At 43.2% G+C, this 21,467-nt stretch overlaps 2 protein-coding genes across 8 annotated transcripts in view; both read left to right on the top strand.

Moving 5' to 3' along the window:
- gramd1ba (GRAM domain containing 1Ba) overlaps positions 1-18,088 on the top strand; it is a 178,451-nt gene extending 160,363 nt beyond the window's left edge. For 6 of the 7 annotated variants that reach the window (XM_045717302.1, XM_045717299.1, XM_045717301.1 and 3 more), the window contains 16 exons: positions 1,550-1,653; positions 2,185-2,280; positions 5,511-5,591; positions 6,530-6,645; positions 6,756-6,915; positions 7,660-7,849; positions 8,263-8,409; positions 8,718-8,842; positions 9,218-9,360; positions 9,735-9,838; positions 10,520-10,729; positions 11,114-11,204; positions 11,878-11,889; positions 12,704-12,811; positions 12,996-13,116; positions 13,480-18,088. In XM_045717302.1, the coding sequence (XP_045573258.1) occupies positions 1,550-1,653; positions 2,185-2,280; positions 5,511-5,591; positions 6,530-6,645; positions 6,756-6,915; positions 7,660-7,849; positions 8,263-8,409; positions 8,718-8,842; positions 9,218-9,360; positions 9,735-9,838; positions 10,520-10,729; positions 11,114-11,204; positions 11,878-11,889; positions 12,704-12,811; positions 12,996-13,116; positions 13,480-13,569 (1,898 nt within the window). In that variant the 3' untranslated portion in view covers positions 13,570-18,088. The remainder of the gene's footprint in view (positions 1-1,549; positions 1,654-2,184; positions 2,281-5,510; positions 5,592-6,529; positions 6,646-6,755; positions 6,916-7,659; positions 7,850-8,262; positions 8,410-8,717; positions 8,843-9,217; positions 9,361-9,734; positions 9,839-10,519; positions 10,730-11,113; positions 11,205-11,877; positions 11,890-12,703; positions 12,812-12,995; positions 13,117-13,479) is intronic. The other variant, XM_045717300.1, reaches the window with a different exon arrangement.
- Positions 18,089-19,124: 1,036 nt separating this feature from the next.
- LOC106603793 (dapper homolog 3) overlaps positions 19,125-21,467 on the top strand; it is a 65,219-nt gene continuing 62,876 nt past the window's right edge. The window contains 1 exon segment of the mRNA XM_014197901.2: positions 19,125-19,931. Coding sequence (XP_014053376.2) covers positions 19,695-19,931 — 237 coding nt within the window. The 5' untranslated portion in view covers positions 19,125-19,694.

The raw sequence follows: 21,467 nt of genomic DNA on the forward strand, positions 1-21,467 counted from the left end.
TTATGAAAACTTAGGACGCTAAAGAGTCCTTTCTACTGACTCTGAAAAACACCAAAAGAAAGATGCCCAGGGTCCCTGGCTCATCTGCGTGAACGTGCCTTAGGCATGCTGCAAGGAGGCATGAGGAATGCAGATGTGGCCAAGCCAATAAATTGCAATATCCGTGCTGTGAGACGCCACAGACAGCGCTACAGGGAGACAGGACGGACAGCTGATTGTCCTCGCAGTAGCAGACCACATGTAACAACACGTGCACAGGATCGGTACATCCGAACATCACACCTGCGGGACAGGTATAGGATGGCAACAACAACTGCCCGAGTTACACCAGGAACGCACTATCTCTCCATTGGTGCTCAGAGTGTCCGCAATAGGCTGAGAGAGGCTGGACGGAGGGCTTGTGGGCCTGTTGTAAGGCAGGTCCTCACCAGACATCACCGGCAACAACATCATCTATGGGCACAAACCCACCATCGCTGGACCAGACAGGACTGGCAAAAAGTGCTCTTCACTTATGAGTCACGGTTTTGTCTCACCAGGGGTGATGGTCGGATTCGTGTTTATCGCCGAAGGAATGAGCGTTACACCGAGGTCTGGAGCGGGATCGAGGTGGAGGGTCCGTCATGGTCTGGGGCCGTGTGTCACAGCATCATCAGACTGAGCTTGTTGTCATTGCAGGCAATCTCAACACTGTGTGTTACAGGGAAGACATCCTCCTCCCTCGTGGTGCGCTCTCATCCTGACATGACCCTCCAGCATGACAATGCCACCACGCACATAACGAGCAGTATTGCTGATTTCCTGAAAGACAGGAATGTCGGTGTTCTGCCATGGCCAGCGAAGAGCCCGGATCTCAATCCCATTGTGCACGTCTGGGACCTGGTGGATCAGAGGGTGAGGGCTAGGGCCATTCCCCCCAGAAATGTCCGGGAACTTGCAGGTGCCTTGGTGGAAGAGTGGGGTAACATCTCACAGCAAGAACTGGCAAATCTGGTGCAGTCCATGAGGAGGAGATGCACTGCAGTACTTAATGCAGCTGGTGGCCACTCCAGATACTGACTGTTACTTTTGATTTTGACCCCCGCTTTGTTCAGGGACACATTATTCCATTTCTGTTAGTCACATGTCTGTGGAACTTGTTCAGTTTATGTCTCAGTTGTTGAATCTTATGTTCATACAAATATTTACACATGTTAATAAGTTTGCTGAAGATAAAAGCAGTTGACAATGAGAGTACGTTTCTTTTTTTGCTGAGTTTAGATGCAGCCTTGTCCCAGATCTGTTTGTGCTCATACATTCTATCCTTAATGAGGGCAGACTGTTTGGCATGATAATGAGTGGCAAGGAGTTGGCATGCCAGTATAAATAGACTGGATAGATGTAGGCCGTCATTATAAGTAAGAATTTGTTCTTAACTGACTTGCCTAGTTAAATCAACTTTAAAATAAAAATTTGATCTGCAGATGTTTTATATTTGTTGGTAGAGCAAAAACTTCTTATAAACCCCATGACCTTTAATAACCTGATGACCTTTGACCCTGTGTGGCAGACTACTCCTGTGCCCTGCAAAGAGATATCCTGCTGCAGGGGCGCCTCTACGTCTCAGAAAACTGGATTTGTTTCTATAGCAACATCTTCCGCTGGGAAACGCTGGTACGGACTTTAGTTTCCTTTACCATTCTCTACGCTGGGTTACTCTGTCCCTTAATGCACAAAGTGCCAAATTGCCCTCGTACTTATGTATAGGCCATCTATTTTCTCTTAATAGAAGGTATTTGACTTTAAATTAAACTGATTTGCTTGGTTTGTTCCATATACTGCAGTATTAAAGCTACAGTCTAGGATTGGTGAGTCTGTAAAATCATATGTCTTATCAGAACCCAAAATATAAGGTTTTATTATTTCATGTTAACAAGCAACAAGAATGTAATCATACAATCTATATCTTCAAAATATGGTTAAAACCATAGAATCTTTATGATGCCAATGACTTGCAGCTAGAGCACTGTCTATCAATTTGAGTTTCCCTCCGCTGTATACCAAAACAAGTCTGGTTGAGGACCCCATTCTGTTGTTTTTCCACTCAGACTGTAGCTTTAATGATAACATCTTTCATTTGCAGTAGTTCTAGGCTTTTCAGGAGTGATGTTATCTGTAGTCTTACACAGTTTCGCCTCTCTCTAGCTGACAGTCCGGCTGAAGGATATCTGCAGCATGACAAAGGAGAAGACTGCCCGCCTCATTCCTAACGCCATCCAGCTGTGCACAGACAATGACAAGGTCAGCACTGGACACACACATGCATATATACACAGGCATGGACGATTGACACTCCTATTTGTCATATCTTTTTATTTGAGTCGAGAAGCCACAGTCATTTAAAAAAAGATATATATATATTTCACCTTTATTTAACCAGGTAGGCTAGTTGAGAACAAGTTCTCATTTGCAACTGCGACCTGGCCAAGATAAAGCATAGCAATTCGACACATACAACAACACAGAGTTACACATGGAATAAACAAAACATACAGTCAATAATACTGTAGAACAAAAGAAAACAAAAAGTCTATATACAGTGAGTGCAAATGAGGTAAGTTAAGGCAATAAATAGGCCATGGTGGCAAAGTAATTACAATATAGCAATTAAACACCGGAGTGGTAGATGTGCAGAACACAAGAATGGTAAAGCACCCTTTACTGCTTCTAACAGTTTACCAATCAGCTTGCTGCCGACTCTTAGCAAATGTAAAAATGATGACCAGATACAATGCTATTGCTCTCTAAACAAATTAACAAAAGACTTTCAGCATGCTTATAGAGAAGGGCACTCAACATGCACTGCACTGACACAAATGACTGATGATTGGTTGAGAGAAATTGATAATAAGAAGATTGTGGGAGCTGTACTGTTAGATTTCAGTGCAGCCTTTGATATTATTGACCATAACCTTTTGTTAAAAAAATGTGTTCTTTTTTTTTTTCTTCAACCTGCCGTATCGTGGATTCACAGCTATCTATCGAAAATAACACATAGGGCTTTCTTTAATGGAAGCATCTCTAATGTTAAACATGTAAAGTGTGGTGTACAGTAGGGCAGCTCTCTTTGCCCCCTACTCGTCTCTATTTTCACTAATGACCTGCCGCTGGCATTAAACAAAGCCTGTGTGTCCGTGTATGCTGATGATTCAACCATTTACGCTTTAGAAACCACAGCTAGTGAAATCACTGAAACCATAAACAAAGAGTTTTAATAAACTAGTCCTGAACATCTCTAAAACTAAGAGGATTGCATTTGGTACAAATCATTCCCTAAATTCTAGACCTCAGCTGAATCTGATAATGAATAATGTGGCTATTGAGAAAGTTGAGGAGACTAAATGACTTGGTGTTACTTTAGAATGTAAACAGTCATGGTGAAAACATATTGATTCAATGGTTGTAAAGATAGGGAAGAGGTCTGTCCATAATTAAGAGATGCTCTGCTTTTTTGACACCACACTCCATAAAGCAAGTCCTGCAGGCTCAAATTTGATGTTATCTTGATTATTGTCCAGTCATATGGTCAGGTGCTGCAAAGAAGAAGGACCTAGAAAAGGTGCAGCTGGCGCAGAACAGAGCGGCACGTCTTGCTCTTCACTGTAATCAGAGGGCTAATATCAATACAATGCATGCCAGTCTCTCTTGACTGAAAGTAAGGAGCGACTGACTGCATCACTTATTTGTATCAGAACCTCCGTGTTGAAAGTTTGCATAGTCAACTTGCACACAGCTCTAGCACACACACTTACCCCACCAAACATGCCATTCCACAGCCCCCAAATCCATAACAAATTCAAGAAAATGCACAGTATTATACACTGAGTGTACAAAACATTAGGAACGCCTTCCTTATATTGAGTTGCAGCCCTTTTTGCCCTCAGAACAGCCTCAATTTGTTAGGGCATGGACTATACAAGCTGTCGAAAGCGTTCCACAGGGATACTGGCCCATGTTGACTCCAATGCTTCCCACAGTTGGCTTCATGTCCTTTGGGTGATGGACCATTCTTGGGACACATGGAAAACTGTTGAGCATGAAAAACTCAGCAGCATTGCAGTTCTTGACACACTCAAACCGGTCCGCCCCTAGCACCTACTACTATACCCCGTTCAAAGGCACTCAAATCTTTTGTCTTGCCCATTCATCTTCTGAATGGCACACATACGCAATCTATGTCTCAAGGCTTAAAAATCACCTGGTTAGTCTGCGTCATGGAAAGTTGTTCCTAATGTTTTGTACACTCAGTGTATAGCGCCATGATTGCATTGAATTCTCTTCCATCTCACATTGCTCAAGTGAACACCAAACCTGGTTTCAAAAAACAGATAAGGCAACACCTCTCGGCACAACGCCTCTCCCCCATGTGACCTAGATATTTTGTGTGTATGTACTGATACACTATATATACAAAAGTATGTGAACACCTTCAAATTAGTGGATTTGGCTATTTCCGCCATACCTGTTACTGACAGGTGTATAAAATCGAGCGCACAGTCCATAGACAAACATTGGCAGTAGAATGGTCCGTACTGAAGAGCTCAGAGTCTTTCAGTGTGGCAATCTTAACGCTACAGCATACAATGACATTCTAAACGATTCTGTGCTTCCAACTTTGTGGCAACAGTTTGGGAAAGGACCTTTCTTGTTTCTGCATGACAATGCCCCCTGGGCACAAATCGAGATCAATACAGAAATGGTTTGCCGAGATCGGTGTGGAAGAACTTCACTGGCCTGCACAGAGCCCTTACCTCAACCCCATTGAACACTTTTGAGAGAAATTATATTGCCGACTGCGAGCCAGGCCTAATCGCCTAACATCAGTGCCCGAACGCTGTCAATGTAAATAGTCCTGGTGGTCATTTCATTCATTGTTCAGAAGTCTTATGGTTTGGGGTAGAAGCTGTCAAGGAGTCTTTTGGACCCAGACTTGGTGCTCCGGTACCGCTTTCCATGCGGTAGCAGAGAGAACCGTCTGAGTTGGGTGACTGGAGTCTTTGACAATTTTTTGGGCATTCCTCTGACACCGCCTGGTATAGAGGTCCTGGATGGCAGGAAGCTTGGCCCCAGTGATGTACTGGGCCGTATGCACTACCCTCTGTTGCGCCTTACGGTCAGATGCCGAGCAGTTGCCATACCAGGCGGTGATGCAACCGGTCGGGATGCTCTCGATGTATGTAGTTCTGTCCTTGAGCTGTTCTTGTCTATTAATGTTCTGTATTATGTCATGTTTTGTGTGGACCCCAGGAAGAGTAGCTGCTGCTTTCGCAACAGCTAATGGGATCCTAATAAAATACCAAATTAAAGACCAAATGCACACACAAACATATGCATGCACATACATTTATTTGCGCCTGTGTGTATATAAAGTATGTGTACATACACAACTATTGAACTTTTTTTATGATAGACAGATGGCTTTCCTATCAGGTTGGTGATGTAGTATCCTGACCTTTTCTTGCTTCCTCCAGCACTTTTTCACCTCGTTCGGCGCAAGGGATCGGACATACATGATGATGTTCAGACTATGGCAGAATGCTCTGCTAGAAAAGGTACGACTGTTACATGTATGACTGTTCACTTTTAATTCAACTAAAATACTGTGGAGAGTGTATTGTTGCCAATTTAGTCAAAGCTCACCTTTTCCTCTTTCTATCACTTCTCCCTCTTTCATCTATATCCATTCTCTCTCTCTCCTTTCTCACTTCTCCCTCTTTCATCTATATCCATTCTCTCTCTCTCCTTTCTCCCTCCTCCCTCTTTCATCTATATCCATTCTCTCTCTCTTTCCTTTCTCCCTCCTCCCTCGATCATCTATATCCATTCTCTCTCTCTCCTTTCTCCCTCCTCCCTCTTTCATCTATATCCATTCTCTCTCTCTCCTTTCTCCCTCCTCCCTCTTTCATCTATATCCATTCTCTCTCTCTCCTTTCTCCCTCCTCCCTCTTTCATCTATATCCATTCTCTCTCTCTCCTTTCTCCCTCCTCCCTCTTTCATCTATATCCATTCTCTCTCTCTCCTTTCTCCCTCCTCCCTCTTTCATCTATATCCATTCTCTCTCTCTCCTTTCTCCCTCCTCCCTCTTTCATCTATATCCATTCTCTCTCTCTCCTTTCTCCCTCCTCCCTCTTTCATCTATATCCATTCTCTCTCTCTCCTTTCTCCCTCCTCCCTCTTTCATCTATATCCATTCTCTCTCTCTCCTTTCTCCCTCCTCCCTCTTTCATCTATATCCATTCTCTCTCTCTCCTTTCTCCCTCCTCCCTCTTTCATCTATATCCATTCTCTCTCTCTCCTTTCTCCCTCCTCCCTCTTTCATCTATATCCATTCTCTCTCTCTCCTTTCTCCCTCCTCCCTCTTTCATCTATATCCATTCTCTCTCTCTCCTTTCTCCCTCCTCCCTCTTTCATCTATATCCATTCTCTCTCTCTCCTTTCTCCCTCCCTCTCTCCTTCGTCGCTCGCTCTCTCTCTTTCTATCTATCTCAGCCTTTGTGTCCCAAAGAGTTGTGGCACTTTGTCCATCAGTGTTATGGCAATGAGCTGGGTCTGACCAGCGACGACGAGGACTACGTGCCGCCAGACGATGACTTCAACACCATGGGGTGAGTTTTGACCCCATAGGCACACACACCATGATCATGGGTAAAGCGCTGGCACCGTTCCCCGTGCTGATAACGTTGACTTACAGCTGTTGCGCGTCCCTGTGATTTAGGTATTGCGAGGAGCTGCCCGTGGAGGAGAACGACGCCAATGACGCCACAACCCTCGCCAAGACGCCAGACGTCAAGGGCGACACCAGCCCCCTGTTGTCCCGCAGAGTCTTCCCCGACAACGTCCTGCCCTGCCCGGGCATCATCGACCCTCTCCTTCCCGTGAGTACCACTAGATATTAGACCAATTCTTGCTTTGCATCACCTACAGACAAAACATTATAGAGTGTTCTAGAGTCAGCAACTTAGTCAGCTAGCCCACCTCAGACTCTGCTACCCAAGCCTGATGGGCCCCAACACTATACATTGGGTTAGGGCTGCGTAGGGCCCTGTTTTTACATCAATATCTAGGATACGGGCAGGGCTTAGTTATCACTAAATTGATCTCTAACTGTTTAAAGCTGAGCCATTTGCTTGTGCTCTGCTGTGCAGTACAGTCACATCTGACTAAGATCAAATTCAACCTCGTCAAATATAAGACCAGAACATTGTCTAAGTCGAGAGGAGAGATTATTTCACAGAAAAGAATAACGTTCCTTGAATAATCTGAGATTCGAGTAATGAAATGTAACTAACTAACAGCTAACTGCTCGAGCCCTTGCTATGGATACTCACACACAGACTAGCAGAAGAGCGGGAGCAGCCCAGGGAGCGAGGGACAGAGACCAGCAGATAATGGATACTAACAAAGGAAGGGCCTGAGTAGGGCAGGGCCTGAATGTTGCATGCATGGGTAGGGCTCAAGCTTCAAATTCATGCCCATGCAGGGCCCTCCCAAGATCACACCAGTGGCATTTCAAACATATTATCCCTTGCTGAGCTTTCAGTTTTACAAGTAGGTAGGGCAATGATCTGTGATTATGTTTTGACTTGACCCTTCGCTCATGACCCCCTCTTCCTCCGTAGTTTGATTTGGCCGCCGTGGACGATTTCCCCCTGTGTCTCCCTGATGACGAACTCCTGACCCTCCAGTTGCCGGGGTTGGACAACCGGAGCAGTGGTCACAGCAGTCCCGCCCCCTCGCCCTCGCTGGACTTCAACGACAACGAGGACCTCCCTACCGAGCTCAGCGACTCCTCCGAGACGCACGACGAAGGTTTGGCTCTCTTAAACATGCACAAGTGCGCTCACTTGCACACATGCGTGCATACACGATGACTCATTCACTCACTCACTCACACACACTCACTCTGTCACTGTCCTATTCCTGTATATTAAAACACATCCTTTCACACACACTCACTCTGTCACTGTCCTATTCCTGTGTATTAAAACACATCCTTCTCACTCACTCACTCACTCACTCACTCACTCACTCACTCACTCACTCACTCACTCACTCACTCACTCACACACACACACACACACACACACTCACACTCTGTCACTGTCCTATTCCTGTATATTAAAACACATCCTTTCACTCACTCACTCACCACTCACTCACTCACTCACTCACTCACTCACTCACTCACTCACTCACTTGCTCTCCTTCCTCTGTGTGTGCAGCAGGGGAGGTGCAGGCCTTTCATGAAGACCTGCATGGGAAGCAGTACATGAACGAGGTGTACGAGTTCAGCGTTGACAAGATGTACGACATCCTCTTCACCGAGTCCACCTTTATGAGGGACTTCCTAGAGCAGAGACGCTTTTCAGGTGAGACCGCAGTACCCAGACCAGTTTTACCTTTTAGATCTTAATAATTAAGATTACATGGACAGGGAGGGACCTGATCCTTGATCAGTTTTTCTCTCCTTCCTCCCTTGAGGTAAATCCTTATCTGACATGTCTGGATTGGTAAAGTGGACACCTTGCTTTCGCTTATCTAATAACTCACAGATCAGAATTGTAAGAAGGCTGGAAGGATGCATTTTGAAAGAATTCAATGTGTGTCAGACTAAAACCTGGGCAAATGTTAAAGGAGTAAGGGCTGATCTTTGTGTCTGTCTTCACTCTTCGTCTAGACATAGTCTATCACCCCTGGAAGAAAGAGAAAGACGAGGCAGGCAACCAGACCAGAGAGATCATGTACACCGTCTCCCTCACCAACCCCTTGGCCCCCAAGACCGCCACCGTCACTGAGACTCAGGTGAGTGGAGCCTCCCAGTGGCAATGCAGGTCATAGAGGTTTTAAATGTTGTACATAGTTTGTTTTCATGCTTTGTTTGTATTTGACGTAACGTAACCACAGTCACTGTTATGATCACCTGTGTGTAATGCATTATGAATGCTATTACGGTTATGAATGTATTTACAGGCTGCTTTTGGGAGCCACGGGTTGTTATGAATGCTTATAGCAATAGTTTTATTATTGATTATTTATAGAAGGTACTAAAACATATAGAAAAACCACCACATCCATTTTCAGATGACAAATGGCTGAAAGTAGTTTGCAGCCTTCCAATTGCCAGAATCTGCCTTTTTTTGTCTGTTAACACAACTATTCCATATTTGTGTGGTTTAGACGCTGTACAAGGCCAGCCAGGAGAGCGAGTGCTACATCATAGATGCCGAGGTGATAGCACACGACGTCCCCTACCATGACTACTTCTACACCCTAAACCGCTACGTGCTCACCAGGGTGGCCAGGAAGAAGTGTCGGCTAAGGTGAGAGATTTCCCTCTGTTCTTCCTATGATTGGAGATGGGGTGCTCCACTCTGTTAAAATTTGCTATATTAAAATTCCAACCAGGGTCGTGTTCAGTGGGGCACACTGTAGAAAAACGCTTTACAACGGAAGACGATAACAAGTGTTCTGATTGGATCTGTTTAGGTAGTACCTCTCCATTTCACTCTGTTTAAAAATGTTTTCTCCTTACTGAACACAACCTTGATAATGCAGTACTTGACTCCTTGGGTGAAATGTATTCAAAATGTATTAAAAGAATAAGTCAAATTTAAGGTTGACCAAGCAGGTGTAATGACGGTTGAAGTGCGTGTGTGTGTGCGTGTGTGTGTGTGTGTGTGTGTGTGTCCTGCAGGGTATCCACAGAGTTGCGCTACAAGAAACAGCCGTGGGGGCTGGTCAAGGGCTTCATCGAGAGGAACTTCTGGAGCGGCCTGGACGAGTACTTCAGACACTTAGGTCAGTTGGACTATAGTTTCATGTAGAATATGAGTGGTATGAAGCCTGGGGTCCAGTCTAGTATTTGTTAGCCTGATCCACCATCCTGCTAGCTGTGCTCTCGTTTCACTTCATCAAGAATCCGTGTAGCGGAACAGAATGTAAGCTCGCGAGATCAGGATGGTGGTGAGAGGCTAGGGATTTGTCTTTCTTAAAACATTTAAATCAACTGCATGTGTTTGTATTCTCACTTGAGAAACTAGAATGAGTACTCTTTAGATACTGCTTAATCACCAGGATAAATGATTGAAGTAAATATTTAACTCAAAGAATGAAGTCATTTACTTTGCTTAAACCTCTAGTTTGCATGCCGGTTTGTTTAAGTGGTCTACTTAAGTGGGTCCTTTTGTAGTTGCCTTGCCAACAACTCACAACAAAGAAGTAAATGGCAGAAACATACTGGCACCCTGGCTATTGAATCTCTCCATGATTTAGGACCCAGCTTCTGAATACCATACAGTGTCATACTGGTTGCATCCCTAATGGCACCCTATTCCCTATATAGTGCACTACTTTTGACCAGAGCCTTAAGGGCCCTGATCAAAAGTAGTACACTGTCTAGAGAATAGGGTGCCATTTGAGAGAAACTGTGTTATACAGCTTGTGAAATAAGCATAAACCCTTTCCTTTAATTCTTTCCAGAGCTGGAGCTGAGTAAAGTGGAGGTGGTCCTGGTTGAGCCCCACAGACAGTCCCCCAAGGCCAGGGCTCTACGGGCAGGGGCGTTGAGGCGGCGGAAACGGCCCTTGGTCCACCTGCGGCCCCCCCACATGGACGAGGCCCTCAGCCCCGTCACCACCCCCGAGGACGAGGAGGAGGTCATCCACCACCATCGCATCAAACAAGTGGCAGGTCAGACTGACTGCTGATGACTGTTTGACTCAGAGTATGGTGTACATTTTGGTGGACACCCTTAAGCCTCATGAGCAGCTGTGCTCAATTGCTAATGAGTTTTCAATCAGACCTGGGTTCAAATAATATTCAAATTCTTAAGATGCTTGTGATTTGTGTTTTCCTGGCACAATGGAACAACTGTCAGAACAATTGCCACAATGTTTGTGTAACACTGCGCTGTAGCTTTTCCTAGCGATAGTCATCACAAAAACCTGTACAGGGTTGTGAAAAACAAAAACTTTTATTACCTGCAACTGTAATGTTTGATTAGGGCAGGAATTAAGCATTAGGTATTGCGTGGCTTTTTGTATTGATCCAAAATGGTCGCCTGTCTTCCTGCAGGTTCCACTCAGACCAGACACATCCCGGACCATGTCCCAGGGGGCCTAGCGCTCTACAGCGTCTCCAAGCTACTCCTCATCATCAGCTTTGTGTGAGTATCCTTCCACCGCCACCCTGGGGGCTGTCACCACAGCAACACCACGGCTGGTTGTTTGAGATTCTCTTTCATGTGTTTACTGAGAGGTACAACCATAGAAATATAATTCTAGTAACTCTAATTCTATGGGTGGAGAACTATCCATTGAAGAACCCATAGATATCTCTGGTCTCTACTGTTCTCAGTTGATGTTGAATGTTTTGGGTGTCATTTATGTGTCAAAGTTGCCTGTGGTGACTCATCTGATTTTAAATCTGTCCACTTCAACAATTCTTGTTCTTGGTGTACTAAAGTGGAGAATGTGAAAAAGGTTAACATTAATGGAGACGCCTTTTGAAGACCACGTTGTATTAGCTAGCAAAGAGTGGTGCTCTTGCTAATTCATTGTTACCGCTTCTACACTCTTTAGCTAACTACCGTAATACTATTGTTTTAAAAAGAAATAAAATACTGATGAGGTGTCTCAAGTTGTGATAACATTTTGACATTGTGACGCGCCATGCGTTTCCACTTTCTAGGCGTACTGAAACCAAACATTGATAATCTAATATATTTTCCGTTTCCCCCTCTCCTACTACTCTAAAGCAGAAAAACACTGTCTTCTTGTCTGGTGGTGTGTGTAATTGTCCTCTCTCTCTTTCCCTGTCTCCATTCATGCATCCTATAGGATCTGTATAAGGTATTCAACTTTTTTCATAACACCATGTTGATGATTAGATATGTGTTTGTGTTTAATGGACTTGGTTCACCCCATACATACACTAGACAAGAGTGTTAACATATCCTTCCTTTGCAGTAGTTGATTCCAGGGGAATCCTGCTATCCTTAGTCTAACATAGATTTATGTTATCTCTACCTCTCTCTCGCTTTACTCTAAATATCTCTCTACTCTACCTCTTTCTCTCTTCTCTACATCTCTCTACTCTAAATATCTCTCTCTTCTCTACATCACTCTACTCTAAATATCTCTCTCTACTCTACCTCTTTCTCTCTTCTCTACATCGCTCTACTCTAAATATCTCTCTCTACTCTACCTCTTTCTCTCTTCTCTACATCGCTCTACTCTAAATATCTCTCTACTCTACCTCTTTCTCTCTTCTCCACATCTCTCTACTCTAAATATCTCTCTCTTCTCCACATCTCTCTACTCTAAATATCTCTCTCTTCTCCACATCTCTCTACTCTACCTCTTTCTCTCTTCTCCACATCTCTCTACTCTAAATATCTCTCTCTTCTCTACCTCTTTCTCTCTTCTCCACATCTCTCTACTCTAAATATCTCTCTCTACTCTACCTCTTTCTCTCTTCTCTACATCTCTCTCTCTCGCACTGTCTACTCTCGCACTCTCTCTCTGTCTTCACTGTCTCTCTCTCTCTTCTCTCTCTCTCTCTCTCTCTCTGTCTACTCTCTGTTTACTCTCTCTATCTACTCTCTATATCTACACTCTCTCTCTCTCTCTGTCTACTCTCTCTGTTTACTCTCTCTCTCTACAGTCTAGTATTGCTGGTGTTTCTGAACATGATGCTGTTCTATAAACTGTGGATGCTGGAGTACACTACACAGAGTCTCACCTCGTGGCATGGCATACGACCACAAGAAAGGTACTTCACACAAATACACTACAACCCAAGCAGATACCAGCCCTGTGGAATGACTTTGGAATTGTATGTTAGTCAGTTTTAGAACATTTATTAAAGTGTCACTCCACAGTATGACAGTAATTGACAAGACATATTACAGATTAAAAACTGTGTTTGTGTGTGTTTCTCTTTCTCCTTCTCTCAGTAAACTGCCCCAGACCCAGCTGGAGTGGGCCCAGCTCCTGGAGTCGCAGCAGCGTTACCATGACGACGAGCTGCAGAAGTGGAAGGAGATCATCAAGTCGTCTGTGATGTTGCTGGATGAGGTGAGACAGCCAATCAGTAGAATACTGATGACCTTCGCATAACTGACCAATTAGGTCAGAGAAGGATTGTTCATTCACGAACTTTACCATTTGAGAATGTGTGTGTGTCTGTGTCTGTGTGTCATAAATGGTTGTTCAAACACACATGCAGTACTGTATTCAATGTGACGGCATGCAATGTGATGTGAATTTAGGAATCAACTTGATTTACAAATGCTAAAAAACTTTGACATTGCATATACTTCCTATTGACTTCGATGCATGATTTTCAAAAAAAAGATAAAATATTATAAAAAATGCATGATTTTTGCAAAAAGGTTTGTGAAGTCGAGCTTGTGAAATGTTTCCTTTGTCCCTCTACAGATGAAGGACTCGTTACTAAACCTGCAGAAGGGCATGGGTTTAAAGGACTATAACTCTGAATCGGAGGAGAAAGGGAGTCGATATCACTGAGAAACAATCCCAAAGCCACCAGCCGGGACATTATGTGCAATATCTAACCAACCATTCATGGGAACTCTTGGGCAAAGAACAGAAGGATGTTCTATTGCAAGGTGGACAGGGCCACTCTCCCACTGCCTAATTTCTGGCATGAAGTGACCTCGTCACCATCAGGGCCGGAGTGGGATGGCAGCCATCGTTGCATCATGTGAAAAGACAGCAGTGATGGTCCTTGTTATCCGGGATCCTTGGGAACGCCCCTACCACATTGAAGTTTAAATTTGAAATTGTTTAAGGTAATGGTTAAGGTTAGGTAAAGGTTATTGCGAAGGTTAGCGTTAGGGGTTAATGTTAGGGATTAGGCTAGGAACATCCCAAGGATTCCGGATAGCACTAACTGTGCCATGACCCACCTTGGCCTGAACTCTGAACTTTTTATCACCTTGTTTTCTGAGAATGTCGTACTGTAAAGTGTTTAGTTTTTGTTTTTGGGGGCCACGTACGGACATAGAAGGGATGGCGTGGGGGGGCCGGTGAAAGCATGCAGTTTCTTGTCTCCGTCTGAAGAAAAAAATGCTTTCCTGGTGGAGATGTGTATTGAACCCTCTGTGTACTCGGTCTCAGACTGGGTAAGGGGTTCGTCCATTGCCTTTTTAGGAACTCTTGGACAAAGTTGTGGAGCTGCAGTATCCTTTTTTTTAACAGACCTTTGGACTCTGGGAACAGGTTACGACCGTACCGGAAACATAATCAGCATGCAGTGTTTCAACACAATCCATCATTTCTAGGATAGAACCACAAAGAATCAAAGTATATTATAAATTAAAATATAATTACATATTTATTTTTTTGTAGAAGTCAATTGCAGTCAGGGCCCACTTTTACCAGGCTTCCATGGTGTATCAGGGCAGGTTTCCCTGAGAGCTTGTGCCATGGCTTTGTGTTTCTATGTTTATGTGCTTGTCGTTTTCTAAGGCATGTTCTCTACTGTGTGTAGAGTAGCCCTACCCCTTTTGATTTGTGGACAGGGGAGCTAGCTATAGCTGTTAGCAGCAGTGAGAATGTATTGGTTAACTGGTTGTTACCATATATGGATGAGGTACACAGTACCCTCTTCCATAAACAGGGCATTCTTTGCTCTAGCCCAACCTAAACGTTATCTCAACGTTGTGCTTAGGTTTTATCCAAACATGTCTCCAACCTTATCCTTCAGGATGATTTGTTTTAGGTTATGGATACACCTATTCATTGTTGCCAAGATTTATGTGTCAACTTTTATGCTAACGTCTGTTTTTTCAATTTGGGCAGTATTCTTGTCATCTTTTATTTGGCCACTTTGTGTTGTATCAATTCATCTGTGGCTGTCCTGTCCTTGGCTTGAATAGAATGTACTCAGAGTGTACTGTATAGGCCTTGGTCTGTTCCCTAAGTGATTTTACACATGCAATGGAGCTTGAATGTGTCCCTACCTGCACTACATAGATCATTCATGTTTTTCCCCCAGTATTTGTTACCAGCCTAAATACTGTCAGACAGAGAGCATAATGATCAGTGTTATGATAATGTAGATGTTATACTCTGTCACTATATGAACTTTAAAGTGTTCAGCTTTTAACCAGAGAGGGAGTAGACAGTATTTTAGGGAGGGTATTTTTTCGTAGAGACGTTTACAAAGGGATACTGCAGCCGAACTGAAGTACGGCGACTACTACGATGTATTTGATGATTAAAACTGTGAAATTCCTCATTGAAAAATACGCTTGAAGCTGGAAAAAAAGAATAATGTATATTGTACAGTTCAGATATTTATTGATTTATTTATGTACACTGTATACGAAAAATGTAAAAGAAAGGTTTGGGGAAATGATCAGTATTCACCCTCTGCAGACCTGTATTCAAATACCATTTCAAATCATTTCAAATATTTCAGCTTTGCTTGATTGAGCTTGCCTAGCTTTATGGACCAATTGAAAAGTCCTAAAACTGCAAACCCCAACCATTTGGTGTTCTAGGCAGGCTAATGCAAACACTCAAAGTATTTGAAAAAATGTCTAAATGTATTTGAACTCGGGTCTGACCTTCTGTAGTCCTTTGTGTCGTCCCAAAAATGTCTGCCGTGGGCTATATTCTGGCATATTGGATGTGTCAAGTTGACGCTATCAACCATCCCACTTTGTTTGTGTCTGTCGATTTTGTCTAATGATTTCTACTGTGGCCGAATCTGTTTAGTATCTCCCCCATCTTTCTATGGAAGCATATAGCTACCAAATATATTTTATTTTCAAATTGAATTTTGACAGCTATACACGTCCGTATTTGCCTGCCACCCATGTATTTATCATTGACTCTCTAGGATTCTTGTGATGACTTTGGAAACAAACAAAGCCATGTTCAACAGTTGATTCAGCCACTAACTGGTGTGTTTGAGGGATTTGGATGCAGGCATACAGTTCACGGTGTGCAGAAATAACATTTGAGCCAAAAGAATGTCAGAATTGAACAATGTTATACATTGGGATACAATGCTTTAGACATGGGTTGTATTCAGTAGGAAGCAAACGAGCCAAAACAGGGAGGGACCTACCTGAATTTGTCAAATAAGAAACTCATTTTTGTTTTCAGTTGCAAAACATTTTGCTGTGGTGTGCACTAATGAATACGACCCTGGACTCATTAGCATTGCACAGACAGGGGATGGGTACAACTCACGTACATTCCAAAAAGAGGAGGGTTTCATCTGAAAGAAGAAAAAAAACAATATGGATTGATACAGTCGGTAGCATTTCATACAAACTTTTGATTGCAAGTCATTTACGTTATTGCAGAATGATTTTCCCCGACTCCCATGCGCTATGACATGGGTTAATGTTACTAAAATGGCCATTTGACCTAGTTCATGTCAAATTGCCCAATTTTAACAATGACAACGTGACAATTCAGGGCAGATTTATTCTTGAGAGAAAGAGCCCATGATGAGATTACAATGACCTGTACTGTACTTTACATTTTTTGCCTGTATCTCACCATGGCAATCATTTCTGTTGACATTGTGGCCCTTAGAAGAGGAGTAGAAAGCGGTCAACCAATGTGAGACGATGTGCAACTAAAAGAGTATTTGGGAGGAATAGCAAGGTATTCTGAGGTAATAATGACTTGGTGACCCTTAAAGAAAACACTATTAATCTTATGCAATACATGTATTTAATGAATTCACTAACATTTTGACAGCAAGCTGCCTATGTTAGGGTTTCTGAAAAACTTAAGAGACCCTTCTTGGACCCTTCTATAGTGAATGCATGCCAGCTTCCTGTCCCATTTGATTTCATTCACAATCTGATGTGTTCTATGCATGGGTGCTTTATATTGCAGGAATGCCTCAAATGACACAGAAAGAAATGTACTCTGGTCAGTAAGCATGTTTGAGTGTCTGAGAAAACAAACAAAATGTATTGCACCCAAAGAGTAGTGTTCTTCAAAAACCTGAAACTGAAAGAGCTTTACTCATTTGAATGCTCACAAAGCCGCAGACCTGTTCATGTTTGCCTAATTGTAGAACATTCTAAATCAATTCTTAACAATTTGCAGAATATAGAGAATGTGTTATACTGAGTATGAGACATAAATAGCTAATTGAAAGGATGTATTTTAGAGCTTGTGTTTGTGGTTGTTTCCTGACGACTCAAACTGAATTCTTCCACTGCTCTGTGTTCGCTACATACTTCAGTCTGAGACTTCCATCATTGAAGTCGTTCGTGGTTACGTCAAAATGAGGGGTGTTGTACCAAACAGTCATCAGCGATCGGATCATGTCTAACCAATCAGATTATTTTCAAAACGCTGCTTTACCCGTGTGTTCTGGCTCTGGCCCAACCTGTCTTTCTGGGACCAATCAGAACAGTTAGAATGTGTTTGCATTCTAGAAATCGTCGGGGAGATACTCAGATCCAGACTCATTGCGGGGAAGAAACTATCGTCCGTGGGCGTGGCGTAACGTTTGGCCGGAGCAAGGTGTTTGGGTAGCCAGGCAAAGAAGCCTGACCTCCAATTCTTTCAAACCCTTCACTTCATTACACACACAGAGACAGGTGCAATTTCTTCAGAACTTTTTCCATCTCAAACACTGTGGTATTATATCGTCTGTATCAATACCAGATGTTTTTTTTAAAGCCTTCTGATCTCCGATATATGACTGAAATATTCTGCTGAGAGGAGGACGGCTCATAATGTCTGGAACGGAGCAAATGGAATGGCATCAAACACCTGGAAACCATGTATGATACCATTCCATTGATTCCGCTCCAGCCATTACCGTGAGCCTGTCCTCTAAGGTGCCACCAACCTCCTGTGTTATACAGATAATATATTGTATTTCTATGTTGTGTATAGTTTCAGTGTACACAGACTAGTGAAACCCTTCTGCGCTGGCCGTGGTTTTGGGAAAAACTTTGAAAGAAAAAAAAGATTCTGAAGGCTTTATCGGTTTGTGGAGGAGAGCTGGAGGGAATGAAATAAAGTAATTAAAAAATATGTATTTTCTGTCTGACTCATCCCTGCCGCTGTCTGTTTCTGTCCATACCAATGAACTGTGATATTTTTTCAATGGGGGATTCTTCAGTACCCCCATGAGCAATGTTCACATTGCTTCCAATTTTGTCAGTGCTACATTTGGTCGTTCATCCAATTAAATTCATTTATAGTCACTATTTTCATTCATGTCATTTAATCTAATAATGATGCTGCCATGTTACTAAGTCATTTGTAAATGAGACATGTATTTTATAGCCCTATTAAATAAGTGAGAGGAGGCATTTTGAATATCAGCTGTTAATCATTGTTCCTTTGTGTCCTTGCTCGTTATATCTGAGGTTGTTTAAGGTTATCTGAGGATGCGTAGCAAATGGCACCCTATTCAGTACACTACTTTTGTCCAGAGCCCTACATAGACATACACTCTGAGACATACTGTACATTCCCTACACAGGAAACAGGGTGCCATTTGTGAAGCAACTAGCTATAACCCAGCAATGTTTAGGTGAGAGGTGTGGACTCTTCAGGCTGCATGCTCCATATAGGCAAATGTTCCAGACACCTAAAGGTGGGATGAGGAAAACAGTTGATATGTACACCCAAGCTGTTATGGAGCACTAATGTGATTTAAGTCTCATTTCATCATCAATCTGCTATGATCTGAAAACCGATTCTATCACTGTAGATGAGCAGATCCCACGTTTCAACTGTCCACAGGTCCAAAGGAAAAGGAAGACTATATAGGACTATTGAGATGCTACGCTGTACTCTAGACTGGGTCTTGCATAGACCTATAGTTCATACCAAAAGAGGGTGGCCATGCGTGTGTGAGGGAGAAATAAAAAAAAGGAGATGCATGTGGCCACCAGATGGCGCCTTCCCCTTGTTAGGCTGTAATGTACACAATCTACAGGCAGGCAGGCAGGCAGTATGTCTCCAGTAGCCTACTTATCAGTGAACTTTGCAACCAACCTTTGTTATTTGTTTCAAGTATAAATAGCGTATAGAACCGTCGGTCTCCCTTGCTACTAGTCATACGATATCACTGACAACAATGGGTTTATAGGCGAGGCAGCCAGAGGTGCTTGGATTTTCATGAAAGGCTGGTACAACTTGATCAACGCGTCACGATCCCTTGGTGTCAACTTTTAGGCATTAATGAAAGATTAATTCACTGAACTGGCTGGGTGAATGTGACCTTGCGCGTTTAGGAATACAAAGGAGAGCTTGTTGTCCAATCACATCTTGACGAGCAGAATACCTTATGAATATTAACTATTGTGGGTTGTGGGTAACCAATGGTCCCTCTGAAAAAACCGGGCATGCTAATGTACAATTGACAGCTACGGAATTGGAATCCAGAACATCATTGAGCGAGCACTAGGTATGGGTTCGGTTCTGCATACAATGATTCGCAGCTGTATGTATAGTTTACTGTCGCTACTTCGCTTTAAAACATGTATATCAAAACCAAAGAGTAAAGTCACTTTGAAATTAAATATGCAGTCAATTTAGCCTCACTTGGATACTAGTGGGAAGGAACGGCCAACGGCTGAGAAACTATCAAAGAAGAGCCAAAGAGTAAGCCACTCTCAGAGCAAGGGAGAACGATGTACCGAGCGTTTTCTTTCCCAATGACAGCTGAGCGCAGTCGGAATAAGGAGCGCCTTGAGGCGAGTTTGGCCGGTCTGTGTGAGTTGGAGCTGCTGAAACAGAGGCAGGAATGTCTGGTGCTCAGTGCCCTCTCCCTCGGGGACTCTGTCCCAGGACGCCCGGCATGGGGCGATGTCCGGCCCGCTCCGGAGACAACCAACTGTGCGTCAGACTTTAGTTATAGGCGCCATACGGTAAGACGACTTTCGTATTATTGTACTTAAAATGCATAAGTTGCATAATTGATCGCAAGTAACGGTCATGTAGTCTATAGTTGTACATTTCTATAATTTTGTATTACTGCGCGTTCATGGAAAGCTGTAGAAGGGGATTTGTTACGCTTTTAATGCTCTTGGAATGACGGCCGTGAAATTCTAAATCTATCCTATATAGCTAACCTATATAGAGTGGATCTGTGCCGAATAACGGTACCATCCGAAATGTGGACCAGACTGCCCCATACTGTGTGACCGGAGCGCGCGTGACCATTTAAGGCAAACTTCGGTGCTTGAGTTTTTCATTCCATTGTCCCTTGACGGTGTTTCGAAAAAATAAAAGTATATCAGCCGGCTATATTTGTCTATATCGAGTTAGTGATAAATGATCCGTTGTTCTGAAAAGGTCGGACCGTGCGTAACCTAACAGGTAAGGAACATTTTTTGCAATTTTGCATCAAGTATTATTTTCTCTATGGATAAAATTGGTGATGTGGGGATAACCTGGACATGCATGGCCTTGCACATTTGCTACGAAAATGTTGATCCATATATTTTATGGTAAATACATTTACTTCCGCCGGCAATGAACTATCTAGTTTAAAAATTAATCCTGCTACATCTTTGCCTCCAGCATCAAGCGAGAAAGTGTATGTAAATGCATCCTAAACTAAACGGTAGCCTAGCCTGGCTGCTCTCCATTTATTAGGCTATCTAGACTGAAAAACGATGCGCATGACTTGCACACGACCCCTATAAAGAGGTCACTTTAAATCGGTGATAGATATAAATGGATGGCCTTTCTCTCTCTCGCTTCAGGCCACTGTGTGAACAATGGCCTCGGGTTAAATGGAATATTGATAGGCCTACAGTTGGGCCATTGCTCTTGTGTTGTGACACATTGATAACCTTGTGGACCATTTGGTTAGGCGTTAATGGTTGAAATATTGTTTTGGATTGTCTTCGTGGGTTTTGAACATTATGTTTCAATACCTTCAAAATGTTAATTATGTGGACTAGCCAATATGACTATCTAATGATTTTATACGACTATTTTTACATAAAATAAAGATAGGGCCATGCAGTTTCCTGATTGATTCTCAATTCAAGGTAATTGTTGGTCCTTGTCCCATCATGCTCTAGCGACTCCAGTCTAGCAACTCCTATGGCAGGCCGGGCACATGCACGTTGACACAGTCACGGGTTGTGCCTAGAAGGCCAGCATCCTGAAGTCGCCTCTTCACTGATGACGTTGAGACTGGTGATTTGCAGGTACTATTTAATGAAGTTGCCTGTTGAGGACTTGTGAGGCGTCTGTTTCTTAAACTAGACACTCTAATGTACTTGTCCTCTCGCTCTGCACCAGGGCCTCCCACTCCTCTTTCTATTCTGGTTAGAGCCAGTTTGCGCTGTTCTGTGAAGGGAGTAGTACACAGCGTTGTACGAGATCTTCAGTTTCTTGGCAATTTCTCGGTTGGAATAGCCTTCATTTCTAAGAACAAGAATAGACTGACT

The sequence above is a fragment of the Salmo salar genome, chromosome ssa04 (assembly GCF_905237065.1).
Source record: "Salmo salar chromosome ssa04, Ssal_v3.1, whole genome shotgun sequence".
NCBI lineage: Eukaryota > Metazoa > Chordata > Actinopteri > Salmoniformes > Salmonidae > Salmo > Salmo salar.